The sequence below is a fragment of the Anas platyrhynchos genome, chromosome 5 (assembly GCF_047663525.1).
Source record: "Anas platyrhynchos isolate ZD024472 breed Pekin duck chromosome 5, IASCAAS_PekinDuck_T2T, whole genome shotgun sequence".
Lineage (NCBI taxonomy): Eukaryota > Metazoa > Chordata > Aves > Anseriformes > Anatidae > Anas > Anas platyrhynchos.
This window is the reverse complement of record NC_092591.1, coordinates 38693256-38709067: the sequence shown is the minus strand read 5'-3', so window position 1 is coordinate 38709067 and position 15812 is coordinate 38693256. Positions and strand designations below refer to the sequence as shown.

The 15812-nt window shown below is 34.7% G+C and overlaps 1 protein-coding gene across 1 annotated transcript in view; it reads right to left on the bottom strand.

Annotated features, from left to right (window-relative positions):
• Positions 1-15812, bottom strand: part of FSIP1 (fibrous sheath interacting protein 1) — an 83132-nt gene that overhangs the window by 57713 nt on the left and 9607 nt on the right. Inside the window, exons 7-10 of the mRNA XM_072038396.1 lie at positions 13880-13978; positions 11646-11743; positions 10972-11079; positions 6166-6330 (exon numbers count right to left, since the gene is read on the bottom strand). Coding sequence (XP_071894497.1) covers positions 6166-6330; positions 10972-11079; positions 11646-11743; positions 13880-13978 — 470 coding nt within the window. The remainder of the gene's footprint in view (positions 1-6165; positions 6331-10971; positions 11080-11645; positions 11744-13879; positions 13979-15812) is intronic.

Here is a 15812-nt window from a genome sequence, read left to right as displayed (position 1 = left end):
TAATGACCATAATACAAGTGGAGATACCCAGTATTTGAAGTGGCTAAAATTGTTTTGCATTTTCTTTGCTCCAAGACTTTAAAAATTAAAAACAAATCCAAAACAAAAAGCCACCTCCTGAAAGATAGTGGTGCCCTACAATCTTCTTGAGCCATAAAATAGACTGATCAGTTTATTTACCTGCTTCTAACTTTGCCTTGAAGTAGAGATATCTGTCAAAATTATCCGTTTTAATGAAGCAGAGGCAGAGAGTATAGGCTATAACAGTTCATTAATGAAAACATCAGCATGTCTTCAGAATCTTCCATCCCTTTGAGTAATCATTTAGTTTTCAACTGTTAACTGTTAACTGTTTTGTGCTATAATTGAAAATTTGAATTATTTTTATGATAAAAAGAAGCCAAACGGGTATGAAAGAATTCATTAAGGTAATAAATAATATTAAAGTAATTATCTTAATAAGATAATCAAGCAGACAGATATTATTGCTTCCTTAATCAGAGTCTCCACTGCTCTTTATTTTCAGGTAGTTTTGCAGCTGTTCAAATTGGTAACTGTACTCATCTGTAACTGTACTCAGTCTTAGCACTTTACATTCTTCATCCTACCGTTTTCCTGTTTCTTCCAGGATTATATTCAATTTAATTTGTTCTTCCCCAAAAATATTGAGTAAGACAAAAGCATTTTAAAAATATTTAATTAAGTTGGCACCAAAACAAAGAAATGTTTCAGAGAGAAATTAAGTTCTGATGAGAAACATTTCCATGTAAAATAGAACATTAGTCATGGAAAAGCATTCTGAATCCAGCTGGACTGATTGCACAAAAAACAAATCTGTATGCTTCTCTTTAGCAGCTCAGCTATGGTACTGTACAATAATTAAATCCAGTTGTTAAAGATTTCTGGGCTGGAGCATAGTTCCTATATCCTGCCAATGTATTTGTAAGTGGCAGGAAGCTTCTCTCCTATTGAGCCAGTGGTGATTAAGCGTTTGCTCTTTGAAAGTTATATCTAATGAAATTCTTCAAAAGACAAGAATGTACATCTTTAAGATATGCAACTCTAAGTAAATTTCATTTTAATTACTTCTAAAATTCTAAACAAAACCCAAGCAGATGTTTATACACCAACAATTTTTCCAATGTTCCCCATCACTAATGCATTATACTCTACTTAACCACAGCAGATGAAATCCACATATCATAGAAGTCAGAAAGAATTTCAGCATTGCCTTTTAGAGGAGTGGTGCCACTGAGTGATGCCTCTTCTTCAAAAGAAAAGGCATCCACTTTCCAAATCAGACTTCTGTCCTGTAACAATCAGCACTGATATCTACCTTATTTCCTCACTTAGTTGCTGTGATCAACTGAAGCAACAATTGAAAAACTTGTCATGAAACACTTGAAATTAGCCCTAAAAAGGGGGGCAGAAAACCAGAACTCTTACTGCCTTTGTCTTGTTATGGCATTCATGTTCGCTTATCACAAAGCGATATCATCTTTCAGCAAAGGCATCACTCAATTCCTTAAGATCCTTTCTCCGTTTTTGTGTAGGACTGGTCAGTCAGTTACCTCCATTTCAGATTGTTTATTTGTTTTGTTTTCTTTCTTACATGCAGTAAGTAGCACCTAACCTTTCTGAAGCTATTACTTTTCTAAAAACATTTCTATAACCCATCGTAAATACTTTGCAACATCTGCCAGTCTGATGCCATTCACAAATTTAATCAAAACTGTTTCGTTAACCAACTCATTCTAGAAGATACTAGCACCATACCTGGGACATACATGTACCTAGAGCAGGTTGCAACAGGACTAGAAAAGGAGTAGAAGAACAGGGGAGAAAAATATAAAGTATCAGCTAAACCAGACAAGCTAGTCTGAATTAAAAACAACAACAACAATCAAAAAAAGAGAGAGAGAGAGAGAGAAAATGAGTTTCTACTGCATTAGAAACGTTAAAGAACCAAACAAGGAAAAAACATGGGAGTTAAATTTGTTTGGATGTTAGGGAGAGTTCTGAAAACTACTATCTGAAAAATAAAACTATCTGGACCAAAAAGCTTAAGATTCACTGATAAAAGGAACCAATGCGGAGTAAAATTGAGAAAGCAAAGGAAAGTGAACGTGAAACCAGAGTCGGGACACCTGAGGAAAACAAGATGAAAGAACTGTGATCACAACAGAACCTTGCTTTCTAGGGGCTGCACAGATCCAGCATCCATGTCTTGCCCTTCCTCTTGTCAGCACATATACATGCCATTCACTGGTATAGCATCTCATTTTTCCCGCAGTTAGACCAACCTCCATGCCATCAGTTACTGTTATCTCAAGTATTGCTTTCAAGTAGAGTTTCTGAACCTGCTTCAGGCACTTACATAGGTTTCCAGATGGCAGAACAACAAAAGTGTATGCTTCCCACTTTGTTCATCAACTCCCCTTGCCTCCAGCACTACCAAGAAACATGGATAATTAAGGATGAAAATCAAAGCCTTAATCAAGTATTAGGCAATGCCAGAACTAGGAGTGCATCTCTAACCTTTAATCACTCTGTGTATCAGTTCTCACTGAACTATCCCAGTGCTCCCCAACTCTTTCAAGATTTCAGGCTTTTCCACTTACACGGTACTGCTGTCATCATGGAAGCAACTGGAAAGTCTAAAGTATTCCTAGGAAAGTACACAGGGATCAGATCTTGAAGAAAACATTTATCTCCTCATCTTTAGTGCCTGACTGTTTCTTTGATAAGCTTATTATAACATTGGAAAAACTTGAAATAACTTTTATTGTTTGGCAGTTTCATATGCCCAGTGAAGATTGTGTGTGAAAAGCAGTGGTAAAAGTATGTTTGCATATATGTATATGCAGATGTAGCAATGTATTCACTTCTTAGAATTCTTCTATTTTAAGTTTTCTTCTATTTTGTTTTAGTTTTGAAATCAGCCACAAAGACCAAGCATATAAGAAGAATGAGAGAGCATGCAGAACAATACAATAACTTGCTCTGCCACATTGAGAATGTCAGCTCACCTTACCCTATCTGTATCATTTGCCCTTCTACAAAAATTTGTCAATTCACCCTGCAAAATAAATCACTGACTATGGGGCTGCCCTGTATTTAGCAGGCAGAGCTTCTCCAAAACAAGTATAAAAATTGTAAGCTAAATTATTCTCCCTATATGTTCACTACAACAACTAACCCCCCCAACCTCCCAGCAACAGCAAAAATAAATCTGAGAGTATAAGACAAGAAAACTTGAACATCCATTTTTTCTCCTCCAATCAAACTACTTAAATTTTTCAAGCAGCCAGAAGCACATTAAGTATGTCATAGAACAACTGCAAATACATTAAATCTAAAGAGTAAATCCAAAATGTAATGTTGCAACAGTCATAGCCTAAAGAGGGAGCTGAAGAACAGGAGACGATTTCATTGAGCAAAATGCTGTGCGCTTTGATAGCTCAAAGACATTTCAAACCTAAGCACAACGTGAGAGTTGTGATGAAATTACATGGAGGAGGTGTCCTAGCTACAACTACTGATGAAGTCTGAAGAGTACAGAAAGAGACCAAAGCAAAGATGAAGACACCCCGATATAGGTCCTGCTAGAGGAAACATAAATAGTATAGAAACTAAACAGAAATCACTACATCTTTAAAATAATTTATACAAACCAGACAATTTAACCATCTAGATCACACTGAGATTAGTAGTGAATGGCTTCAAGACCAGACAAAAATGCCATGCTCAAGGGGAGAGTTAACATGATGATGGACATGGAAAAAAGCAAGATTTAAAACTGGCACAAAGAAAGGTCAGGACTGCAGCAACCTGGATCTGGAGAACACTTTTTTTTTTCTTAATCTATAATTTTTTGGAATACAATAGCAATTTTACCTGGTTAGGTCTTCCATGAAGTTTGTGGGAAGTTATTTTTGTTTCATTTTTGCAGGACTTTAAAAATATTCCTTTTTAAGATGTACTGAGAACTTAACCTAGTACAAACAACAGAAGCCTAGTCTCATTTGGGAAGCCCCCTTATACTGTATTAAACCAGTGTGATTCCCTAAACATTACTTTTATATTTAGCTCAGTCTGACAGATTGTATGATGCATCGTGGATTAATTTGCCTTTGATCCGAAAGACAGAGAAACATTAGAATTCTTTGTACTGAATGACCCACCTATTTTCTGATACCAGAACTGATGCTTTAAGAATAAAAAGTTCTTTAAAAATAATCATGAGAACTTCAAGTTTATAACAAGGCTATTCTTAAAAATAAAAATAAAATAATAATAATAAAAAAAATGAGCAGCAATGAGCTTAGAACATGTAAAAAGTATGGCCTTTCTCAGGAAGCTCTCTAGACTCAAAATAGTCAATAATTTTTCAGCTACAGCTGCATGTTAGCTACTATTTTTTTGAAAAAACAACTGGTAAATAAATTTGAAAACAAAAGGTGTTGAGAATGAATTCATGTAAGCAAATTCAGAACGTGACCTGCTGTAACTGTTCTACATATGAACTGAAGTGATTGTATCAAGGTACAAATAACTACAACCAAGAACACAGAACTAAAGGCTAGATCCAGCACAAAGCTTCCACAGTAAGCAGCCAGGTTTCTGAAAGTTGACAGAGCTATTTTCTCCTCCACCTACCATCAAAAATGTTAGCAGCTGAAATTCTATGTAAATACATGTATACACAAGCCCGGTCATGTCACAGTGCCAGATAAATCAGAATGTACCTACAAAATCAGGCTTCATGAAGAATTCAACACTGACTTCCCTAATGTCTGGATCACAATGAAATTATAGCATCCACAGAGAGCCACAGCTCTGGAGAAGCAGAGAATCAGCAATGCATGTGCCTAGGGAAATTTGCTGTCACCTGGAAAAGCATCCAGAAATCAAGACAACTCTGGAATTAGACAGCTGAAGAGTGGGAGAGTTTAACTTTTTTTCTTTAAATTAATTTTGGATTTATACAATTAACACCTCTCTAAATCCAATTTTAAATAGCTAAAACCTCCTACGCACTTCAACTTATATTTATTATGTTTAACTCTTTCTCTAAATTTATTATGTTACCTACAAATAGTTCCATTCTGTGGTAACTTTCACTAAAATCACTCGCACATTGTAGTTTATCTGAAGAAAAAATGACAAATCAAATCCTGTATTTCCCAATACCACAGTGTCTTAAAAACCTTTTATACTCTGGAAAACAAAGCTGAAGCAATTGCTTTTGACTATGGATGAATTTATGGAATTACCCATCTCTTTATGGCTGTTAAGTCTGATACCATTCAACAAGATAATGTATTACTCTTTTCAATTAGTATATACATAAATGCAAATTTCTATTCAAATCTTTCGAGCTTTGTCCTGCAAAGGAAGCAGCAACAATCACTCGGACAAAGCGTTCCCAAACAGAGTACTCATTATCACAGACAGTATCATTAACTTCAAGCTGATGTTGATGTCTTGTAATAGTGAACACAAAATCCAACTATCATTTCAACCTTAGGTCCACGAACCTGAGTTAACCTGGGTAACTGAACTTCTGTGATTAACCACTAGAGGGAGTCGCTGTCTCACACATTAAACCTCAGTTGGTACATGATCAGCTGCGAAATGCAACTCCTCTGGAACTGAAGAGAAGCAAACTACTTAAACAAAATTTGATATCCAGAAACAAGCCAATAGAAAACTAGTATTAAAATGCTGTTATAAATGTAATGTTGCCTAAAAATAAATAAAGAAAAATAAAGAAAAAAAAGAAAAAAACAAGAAAAACAAGAAAAAAAAAAGTTATTTTAACTCCTCAAAGAGATGTTCCTTCAATCCATCGGTAACTGAAAATAGCTTTGTCGATATACAGTCTTACAGAGCCTCCATTCTGGCTATGAACTGTAAATTTTACAAAAGTAAGCAATTTGCATGCAAATAAGTGCAAAAATAGGGATTAATGGTATTTTACATAGTTATTTTTCACATTACACCATGGTCAACATTACTGGGACATGGGAAAAAACAGACTTCTATCTACAAAATTCAAACAACCAAGGCTGAGACCCCAAAGATTCCTATCAGTGATATACATATCACTAACAGTGACCTACATATGAAATTTCTTGTTGAAAGGTCTATTCTCTAATATACCTGATAAATCTGGCTTGGAGATTTGGAGTAAGAGCCCGAAATTGCAGAAAAATCGCCATCAGATAGCAGTATTTGAAGCTTAATGTCTATCTCATTTAGGTGGTGAAATTCCATCGGTTCAGGTGTGTACCCTTCTCCTGGTGCTAGCCAGACAGATTCATCATCCTATTGAAAGATAAGGAAAATATTTAATCCTCTTTCCCAAAGGAAACAGATTTTAAAGGCAGTTACACATCAAGTGTATTTATTTTTCAAATAAACTGTACTTAAGAACAAAATGCAAGTTCTCATCTAGTTCAGTGTATAGCTGAACTCTGCCAGTAATCATGTATCAAGCACATCCAAAAGCAGATATGCAACAAACAACAAGAGACGTGCATTTTTCATTTTTTAAATAAAATTAAGCAGCAACTTAAGTGGACTTAAAATATATATATATACTTCATTTTATTTTTCAGAATGCACTACACATCTACTGTTCCAGTGCAAGACAGGAAGCCTGAGAAAGCTTGGCCATCCTCATTACTCATAGGCACGCTGGTTTCAAGGAGACAAAAACACACACCCCAAACTCTTACTATAAATTACCTCTATTTTGGTTTATCTGAAACAAAAGTAGTTTCTCTATTGCTTTCTCATACAAGTATGATGACAGATCTAGAAAGCCTGACCAAACATGACCTGATAGCAGAAGAGCCACCCAGAAACATCTCTAGGAGAAGTTTTCCAGCTATGCAGAAGCATCTGTTCAGGTGAGACAATGACTATCGTAAGATAAATATCCAGTGTGGTACTAAATGTGCATCAAGTTAACCACCCCCTACCAGTGTAAACACACAGAAATGACTCTACAGAAGTCAGCTGCAGACTTACACGTTCTCCTTTGTATTTTCAAGATGGCCACTGATTTAACATTTGTCTTGGAAAACGTGCTTCTGTCCTGTCAATGCTTCCTATGTGTTAACTCAGAACAATATTTTTATAACAGCAGTCAGGGCTTATTACTATGTAACATCTGAAACGACTTACACCCCTGCAGTTTTGACAATTATATAAGCCTGAAATATTTTAATTAGTCATTTATTATTTTTTTTTTAAGTAAGAAGCACTACTTAGTTGGACTTGATTATCTTTGAAGGTCACATCCATCTGAACTATTCTGTTCAGATACTTGACATATGTAGTAATATGAGTCAAATGAAGTTATCTAATCCACATTACACTATACAGAAGAATTAATACAGCATACCCAGCTCTGCCTTGACAGACAACCTCCAAAAGCTGAAATATTTTAGCCAATGTAGTTGTACCAACTTTTTAAGAGTCAGAACAAAGTAACATGAAAGTGGCCACCAGTTGGACAGTTACCCATGCCAGCTTGGAGCTGTGGAGATTACTCATTAGCTGATAACTTCCTTTGATCTTTGTTATAAAGCAGCCTTGGGAAATGAGTCACCCGTAATGTAATTCAAAAGTCGCAGAGAAAGAATCTTTCTCTAAGCTAGACAGTTTTCAAGTAGCTAAGTATTATCCTTTCTTTTATTCTATTTTGGCAGTTGGTTTAGGAGCTATTTTCTTTAAAGGGCTGGTCTAGTAGTGACTAGACTAACCCACTGTGGTGGTTTTACCCAGCTGGGCAGCCAAGCTCCACCACAACCACTCTCTCACTCCGCTTCCTCAAAGGACAAGGGGGAGAAAAGGGGAAACTTCTGCTCCATTCCTGGAGCACCTCCTGCCCTCCTTCTGCACTGACCTGGGGGTCTGCAGGGCTGGTTCTCACTCCTCATTCTCCCAGCTGCTGCTGTGCAGCAGCTGTGTTTTTTTTCCCCCCTTTCTTAAATCTGCTCTCACAGAGGCGCAAACAACATCGCTTATTGGCGCGGCTCTGGGCAGCAGCGGGGCCCTTTGGAGCCGGCTGGAGCTGGCCCTTATCTAACATGAGGCAGCTGCTGGACTCTTCTCACAGAGGCCACCCCTGCATCCCCCCACTGGCGAAACCTTGCCACGTAAACCCAATACACTCAAACTACAACTGACAAGAACAGGAATTGTATCAAGAACATACAGCAACACACTTCTTCTGTAGTGCCCTATTTAATATTTGCTATAAAGAGTACAAGCTCTATAAATATGTGCCCACATAATAGTGCCACGTGCTAAACACAAACTTTGCATAAATGTTGCACTTTTCCACTGCCGTGATGCCTTAAGAACTGGTGCTTAAGAACTTAAGAAAAGGCACACATTGCTAGTCAGAATCTGTATCAGCTATTTGGAAAAAATAGCTGTGAAGTTTGTGATTTTTAAATGCTGCCATTCATCAAACAAAAGACCATCTCTTTCAAAGAACTGAGGATGGTATGGGTAATTAAACACCAAGCAACCTTTCCAACAAGAGGAGAAAAAACAACCAACCAGAACCAAGACAAACCAAAATGCACCCATTCCCAACAGTTTCTTCCTGTTCAAAGACTGGATGAAGCACTGCATCCATTGAAGATTTTGACCTTTACATGGTATTACAATGCCAAACCTGTTTCAAGCATATCTAATAAAGACCTTGAATCTCCTCCAGAATGCACCAACAAAAGAATTAAATAATGATCCACTGAGGTTTAACTTTGTTCTTCTAATAAACAATAAATTCAAATTAAAATCAACTTTCATAACCTACAGATCAACATTAAACCAAAGATGCATTTATACTTCATTTTTTAATGCTAAACTATGTCAGCTAAGTCAAATATCACTGATCATTAACTGATGAGTATCTTACACAGATAAATATGTCAGTTCTGCAAGCATGGTGTTCACATCCAGAAAAAAGTATGTAAGTTTTCTATGTTTAGTGATGGAACAAAAGTCAGAGCAACAGGAAGACTGCTGCAACTTCATAGAAGTTAAAGTTTTTCTTCTCATTAATAGAAACACTGAATGTGGCTGATAGTTTTACACCTTTGTATATCAATAATCAGCAAAGGTTAAGTTCTCTGTATTTCTGCTCTAGCTTATAATCTGTGAAAGAAGAGTTACTGTTAAAATACTGGGCATTTATATCATCCATTTCATTAGATCTTCCTCAGCTCACATTTTGGACTCCTCAGCTCACATTTGTTCCACAGAGCTCCAAAAATGCTAAAAATCTGAATATTTACTAGTTTCTCTGGATGAAAGAGGAATGTGTTTTGGGCCAGTGACCACACAAGTGTCAACCCAGAAGTCACACTGAAGTTAAGTAAATTAAAGATTTGTTTAATGCCACAAACCATGGTAAGGCTAGTGCTCTGTATCCATAAGCCGTTTGGACTCTGATGAAGAAAATTCTGAGCTCACTTTACCCCATATCCTGAAACTGTAATTTATAAAAATGTATTTTAGCCACATTTTGGAAAAGAGCAATTAAGTACAGCACCTCTTGGATGACTCTCAATCTTATCAGAAAATAACTTAAGAGTAAAACGTGGAAAGACAAAAAAAAATACAATGCATCTGCTTGTCTCACATACAAGTTGTTTGTTATCCTACTGAAAAATTTAGCCCAGATAATTTTTGTTGTCTAAGTTAAACAGAAACTGGACCTAGATCATATTTTGTTCACTCTACACAAAGTTCACATCTTTCTTCATAGGTAGAGATTCAGTGTATACTGACATACTGTGACAAAATTCTTAACATTACTATAGACTTGTACATTTTAATGTAAAACAAATTTAAAAGGTCATGTGATTTAAAAAAAAAAAAAACAAAAAAAAAAACAAAGCAAGGATTTTCCCAGCATTTCTTCTTATTTATTAAAATGAATTTTCTTGAAGTATTCTATCAAACTTACATAGTTTAAGGATGATCATACTATGAAAACACTTATCTTTAGAAAGTTTAATACCATATATATTTGAAAAATACCCTAGGCTTATGTTATGATTTATTTTTCAAATCAAATTTTACATTCCCATAGCCTAGCAGCTTTATGATTACTTTTGTAACATAAGAAATGTTCCCAACAACTCTATCACAATGATTTTTCCCTCAAAGGAGTAAAGAATAAAGGCAGTCTACTCGTATCTAGGAGATCAAGAGATTATTTGACATGCTCACATTACTGGGAATCATTTTATGGCACATAGCCTCCTTCAAGCAGTGGTGGCTGGCATAATCGCATATTTATTTTACTCTCCATAAGGAAAAGTATTTCTATTTACTTCAGTTCTATCCACTGCAGTACATAGATGTGTACAGCTTGCTTGTTAACAGTATTATGTTAAAATATACACGTCCAATATTTAAGTAGGCTTTTGGCTTCTTTGTGTACTTTTCAGACAGACTGAGTTGGAAGCCACACAGTTATGTTTCCAGATGCAGACACAAGCTTCATCATTTATTTCCCCAACTGCTGCATCCTAAAATTCATGTTCTGATACAACTCTTGAGTTTTGTAGTGCTGTTCGTTGTTGGTTTTTGTTCGTTTGAAGTAGATGCTGGCCTTTCAGCATCTTTATGCAGCAACTTCACATTTTCTGCATAAAAAGTAGTCTCTGTGTGCTTCTAAGGCTCATTCCATCCATGTCTAACTTTTCCTGAAACTTCTGCTGCTTATTTGAGGTCTGTGCACTTCCACTTGTTAGTGAAGTGAACAAAGAAGCCAAGGACAAATCGATATTGCAGACAAAGCCAATTGGACTTGTTCAGTTTCTCTCTTGTCTCAGTTGGTTATTCATGATAAGACTAAAACAATAATCAAATTCAGATTTACAGTAAGCTAAAACAAGTAAGCTTACACAAGGACAGTACAAATTAAAGTTCACATACCTCAAGATCTTGCAATTCACTTCCATCTTCTGTATCTTTCAATAGTTCACTTAACCTTTTCCTTTCTCCTTCAAGCATAGCTATCTGGTTTCCTGAATCCTTTGCTAGCTGAAATATTTTGCAAATGAAAAGAAAAATAAAACCTTTAGAATTCCATTAGCTCAAAGAGTATCAAAATACAATTTTTAAACTCTGTGAAATTAACGTCCAAATTTGTTTATTTTCATATTACAAATTATCACTCTGACAGGTAATAAATTGATAATCTTATACTAGTCATTGACAGAGACATGGATGGAGGGGGTGGCATTGGATTAAAAGAAATCATTAGAGACATAGAAAAGAAGGCATGCAAGTCAAGGCTTCCATTTTCTGACATGTCTTCTATTACATGCTCAGGCACAAACAGAACAATTCAACTTCCAGTACTCTTCAGCAAGTATGCAAAAGCAGTACTATGCCTACCCGAGAAACATGATCATCCAAGATGAGAACCATTTTATACAGTACTCTGCCATAAACATCAATTTTTAGTAGTAAGATGTTTTTTCATTTACTCCTAATTAGCTTTTCATGTCCCTGATAAAGAAATCCATCTGTCTCCAGAAATGTTTTTATACTGTTTTTCAGTTAACATTTAATAACATATTAATGATTGTTGGTTTAATGCTTACCTCAATATTCTTTTTAATGAAATCCTGATTGTTTTTACTTTTATTCTGTGTTTTTTCTGCTTGATGAAATTCATTTGTTTCTATTTCACTTGAATAATCTGAAATTTGAGGAGAAAAAGTTGCTAAGTTATGATAATTCCTTTTCTGATTCAGTTAGAGCTGTAATTACAGTAAGTCCACTAAAATTTTTAACTAACTTGTAAAGTGGATAGACAACATTTTGATATGCTGTTTCCATTATCTGTATAACTTATATAGCTATATTTAAAAGAGATAACTATCATGAAAGACTAGTCTCATTTTTAAGCTTTTATTATCTGAGATCATACAATACTGGGAAGGCTCAAATGCCTTTGGATTTCTGACCTCAAAAATGTTAAACACGGCTGCTTTAAAAGCCATAGCATTCCTTCGAACCCTATCATTGTTTCAGTTTTACCATCAGTACAAAACCAGACAGTAATTTTTTGGGAAACCACAGAATGATTTGGAGTCATACCAAGTACTTTTTTTTTTTTTTTTTTTTAAACAAAACAGCTGAAGAACAGATGATATATTTGATATTATTACAACACTGCTTATAAAACAAATTCGGTTTAAAACTAAAACTCAACATGGACTTGTACTCAAACAAACAGCCACATACATTATTTGTAACAATTAAATCTACATCATAATTAAATGATGTTCTGACAACATCTCACATAAGGTTTTTTTTTCTATCCATCATATAATTATAGGCACAAATTCAGTTATTCAGAGACTTGTACTACTTTTAAGGAAACAATTCTTTTACGAACACCAAATAACACCACGTATTTATCATATTAAATAATACGACTAAGCAAATACAATATCTTAGTCCCACAAACTACTTGAGAAGTATGCACAGTACTTCTCTGAAAAGTATAAAATTGAAAAACGGAGTGTTATTCCATCTACAAAAATAACCTCAATTTAGCATGCTGGATTATAGAAGACAAGCCATAACACAGGTTCTAGCAGCTCACTCTTTTACAGTTTACATGGAAATAACTTTTTTCAGACTGAGTAGACTGAACACAAACCCCCAAAGACATAAAATTAATTCAGTGTAACTCCACGGATGAAGAGTTATATAATATTCTCAGTGATCAGACTGACTTTCAAATTGTAAGTACATCCTAATGGACTTAGGTGTAGGACATGGTCAAGAACACAATCGTTTACTCAAGGCAACCCAAACTGCATTTAACATTGCCACGCAAACTCTTAAATCTATCAAGGAATTGGATTATATAAGAATAAGAACAGTTAAAACATGCTTATATTCTGTAAAGTGAAGAGATTCTGCTGCCATCAATGGTCCAACCTTGAGAAACACCTGTTTACAAAATCTTTGTCATCTTAGCCAGTCACCAGTAAGGGCACTCTGTTTACAAAGAATGGGACATGACAAGAAAATAAACAATTGCAGATGACAGCAATGGCAGCTGAAGTCATTCTTCTTATGTCACAACACATGTGAGAAGTTACTCAACCATACATATTTGAATTTCAAATAGAGAAAGAACAGAGGCTCAAAAGCACAGTTCTATTTATTTTGAAGTACTGGACACTTCACACTACCACCAGCATTTGATACCTCTAAGTAGCACAGGAAAACAACTAATATCTAAAATAATCGGTATAGATGCTTGATTTTTTGCCAGAAAGTACTTAATAAATGACAGTATTGCAGCCTCTACAGTAATCGGCATAACAAAATATAAAATTAGTTGTCTGAAGATTTAGGATTGCCACAACATCCATAAAATTTCTCCTGAAAACAGAGAAATTACGCAACAGTTGAAACTGTATACAACATCACTCTTCATTGCTAGATGACTTCTTGAATATAAGCTAATGTATGAATGATTACCATACCTTAGATTAACAGCAATCACAAGTTTTTCAAAAATTTCCAAGAAAAAAAGTGGCATATTATACAATGAATGCTATACACCTTATCAATTTACTACAACAACAAAAAAATTATAACTTGGGAACAAAAATTTTCTCAGCATCTTGAGTAAAATGCTTAGTTTAAATCCCAAATAAAACTCTATTTTATCATTTGTGGGAAAAAATAAAATAAAATTATTGCCGTTCCACTAAAAAATCTTGAATTTTCTGATGGTTTGGCCTAACTACAAAAATCTAGTCTTCATTACCCAGTCATTGTACTTGATGTTTTACCAGATAATAAAGCTCACCTTTATTATGTTGGGTTTTATGGCAGTCATAATCTGCTGGATTAATTTGTGTGTGAAATACTGAAGTACATATTTCATCTTCTTTAACATGGAATGGATCTGCAAAGAAAGTCTTTAGTAAAATTTAAAATGTATTTAGAGAAAACCTAGTTTCATGCATATCATGCTATAAAATTTCACACAAGAAAGTTTCCAAAATTTACTTGGATAAATTATAAAATCACTACCTTCTTCAAGAAATAAAAGTGTAAATTGTGTCTCATGAGTAACATGTAACAGAAAAAAATTATGATGTTATTTTATATGCATGTGTTTTTAGCAACTAGTGAATCTACGTACCACACATACATGACAAGTAATTGCATAGTAGAAAATAGGTTATTATGTTCAAAGCCTCCACAGACACCATGTGCTTAGTCACCTTGAGTTTTAAATGGGAATAAAGTACCCAGATTTTCACAGCTGGTGTCTCTCCCTCTACATGAGTTATTTGACTTCCAAGAGGCTTAGGTCAAGGGTACAGTCTAGGAAAAGAGAGTATTCAAAGATCCCAGGCATGCATGAGTTGTTTCAATTACTCAAAAAAAGAAAAAAAAAAAAAAAAGTCATGGTACAAGCTTATACCAACAAAAAATATAAGAGTATTAACCTACAATCTATAAACTTAGCACATAAAGAAAAGAACTCACATTGAAAAGAACCATATATACCTCATATGACAAAAACGCTTTTCAATTAAAAAACAACCCACATCCTGTATTAATTAAGTTTAATGGACTGCGAGTATAATTTTTTTACACAGAACACAGGAGATGAATTTAAGGCCATTTAATTAATCCCTAATTTACATGTCTGCTATGAGTATGTTAGAGGGGTTTTGTGCCTGAGCAGCTGGGACAAATTTGTTATTAATGATTTTGTACCCAAAACTTGTGTTTGATCTCACAGCTTTATTAAAAACTATAATTAAATGTCTCCTTTATATAATTTATTTAAAATAGTTCTTTAACAAATTAAAGCTCTAAATGCAAAATATATGAATTGCATTTCATTTCAGTATCAATCAGGGCAACTATCAGGTCTGGAAGTCATTGACAGACATTTAAAAAAAAAAAGTAAATAAAAACCAAAAAGTAAAGCACAAGCATGTAACAGAAAATTCAAGGCAAAATCAGATTAGAGGAGAAAAGTAAATCTAAACCAAGTAGAGTTTTGTAAATACAGTACACCATGACACACATGATCTCTGCATCAAAGTGTTATCTTTAAAATAAAAGAGGAATCAAAGCATGGAAGTCATTATATATTTTTTTATATTTGATATAAATATAATTTATGTATACATGTATATCCTTGCCTGACTGTTTTTTGTGGGTTTTTTTGGTTGGTTGGTTGGTGTGTTTTTTTTGCTATATGCTGACATCTAGTGGAAATTTTTTAAATATCAACCTTAACTTAAATCCTGTTTTTCCATTAGTAAGCCAAACTTTAGCACAAAAACATTACATTGCAGTAGTTTTATTGATGTGTTTTGACCACACATTACTACTTGCAAGTTGAAATTGTTGCTTAGCAATATCCATTCAATCCTCTAATCCTTGTTCTCTCCCTAGCAAGGAAAAAGGTAGGTTGTACCACAATCCTGTTTCCTTTCAATTCTTTTTCTTCAACCAAGAAACCATTTCAGCCAACATATACAGATGAAAGGATGAAAAATGTGTATGATTGACATGTATTTGAGATCTCCAGCACCAAGAGAGAATACTCAAACAATAATTTTTTGAAAACCACTCTCAAGCAGTTTTGACACTGTTTCTTGACAAATCCAAACAATCAGTTTTTGTTCACCCCACTCCCTAGTGAAGACATCAGGAGCAAGATGCCTACAGGATACTTCTTTTCCAGTGTCTCCTCCAGTTAGAGTACAGGCACA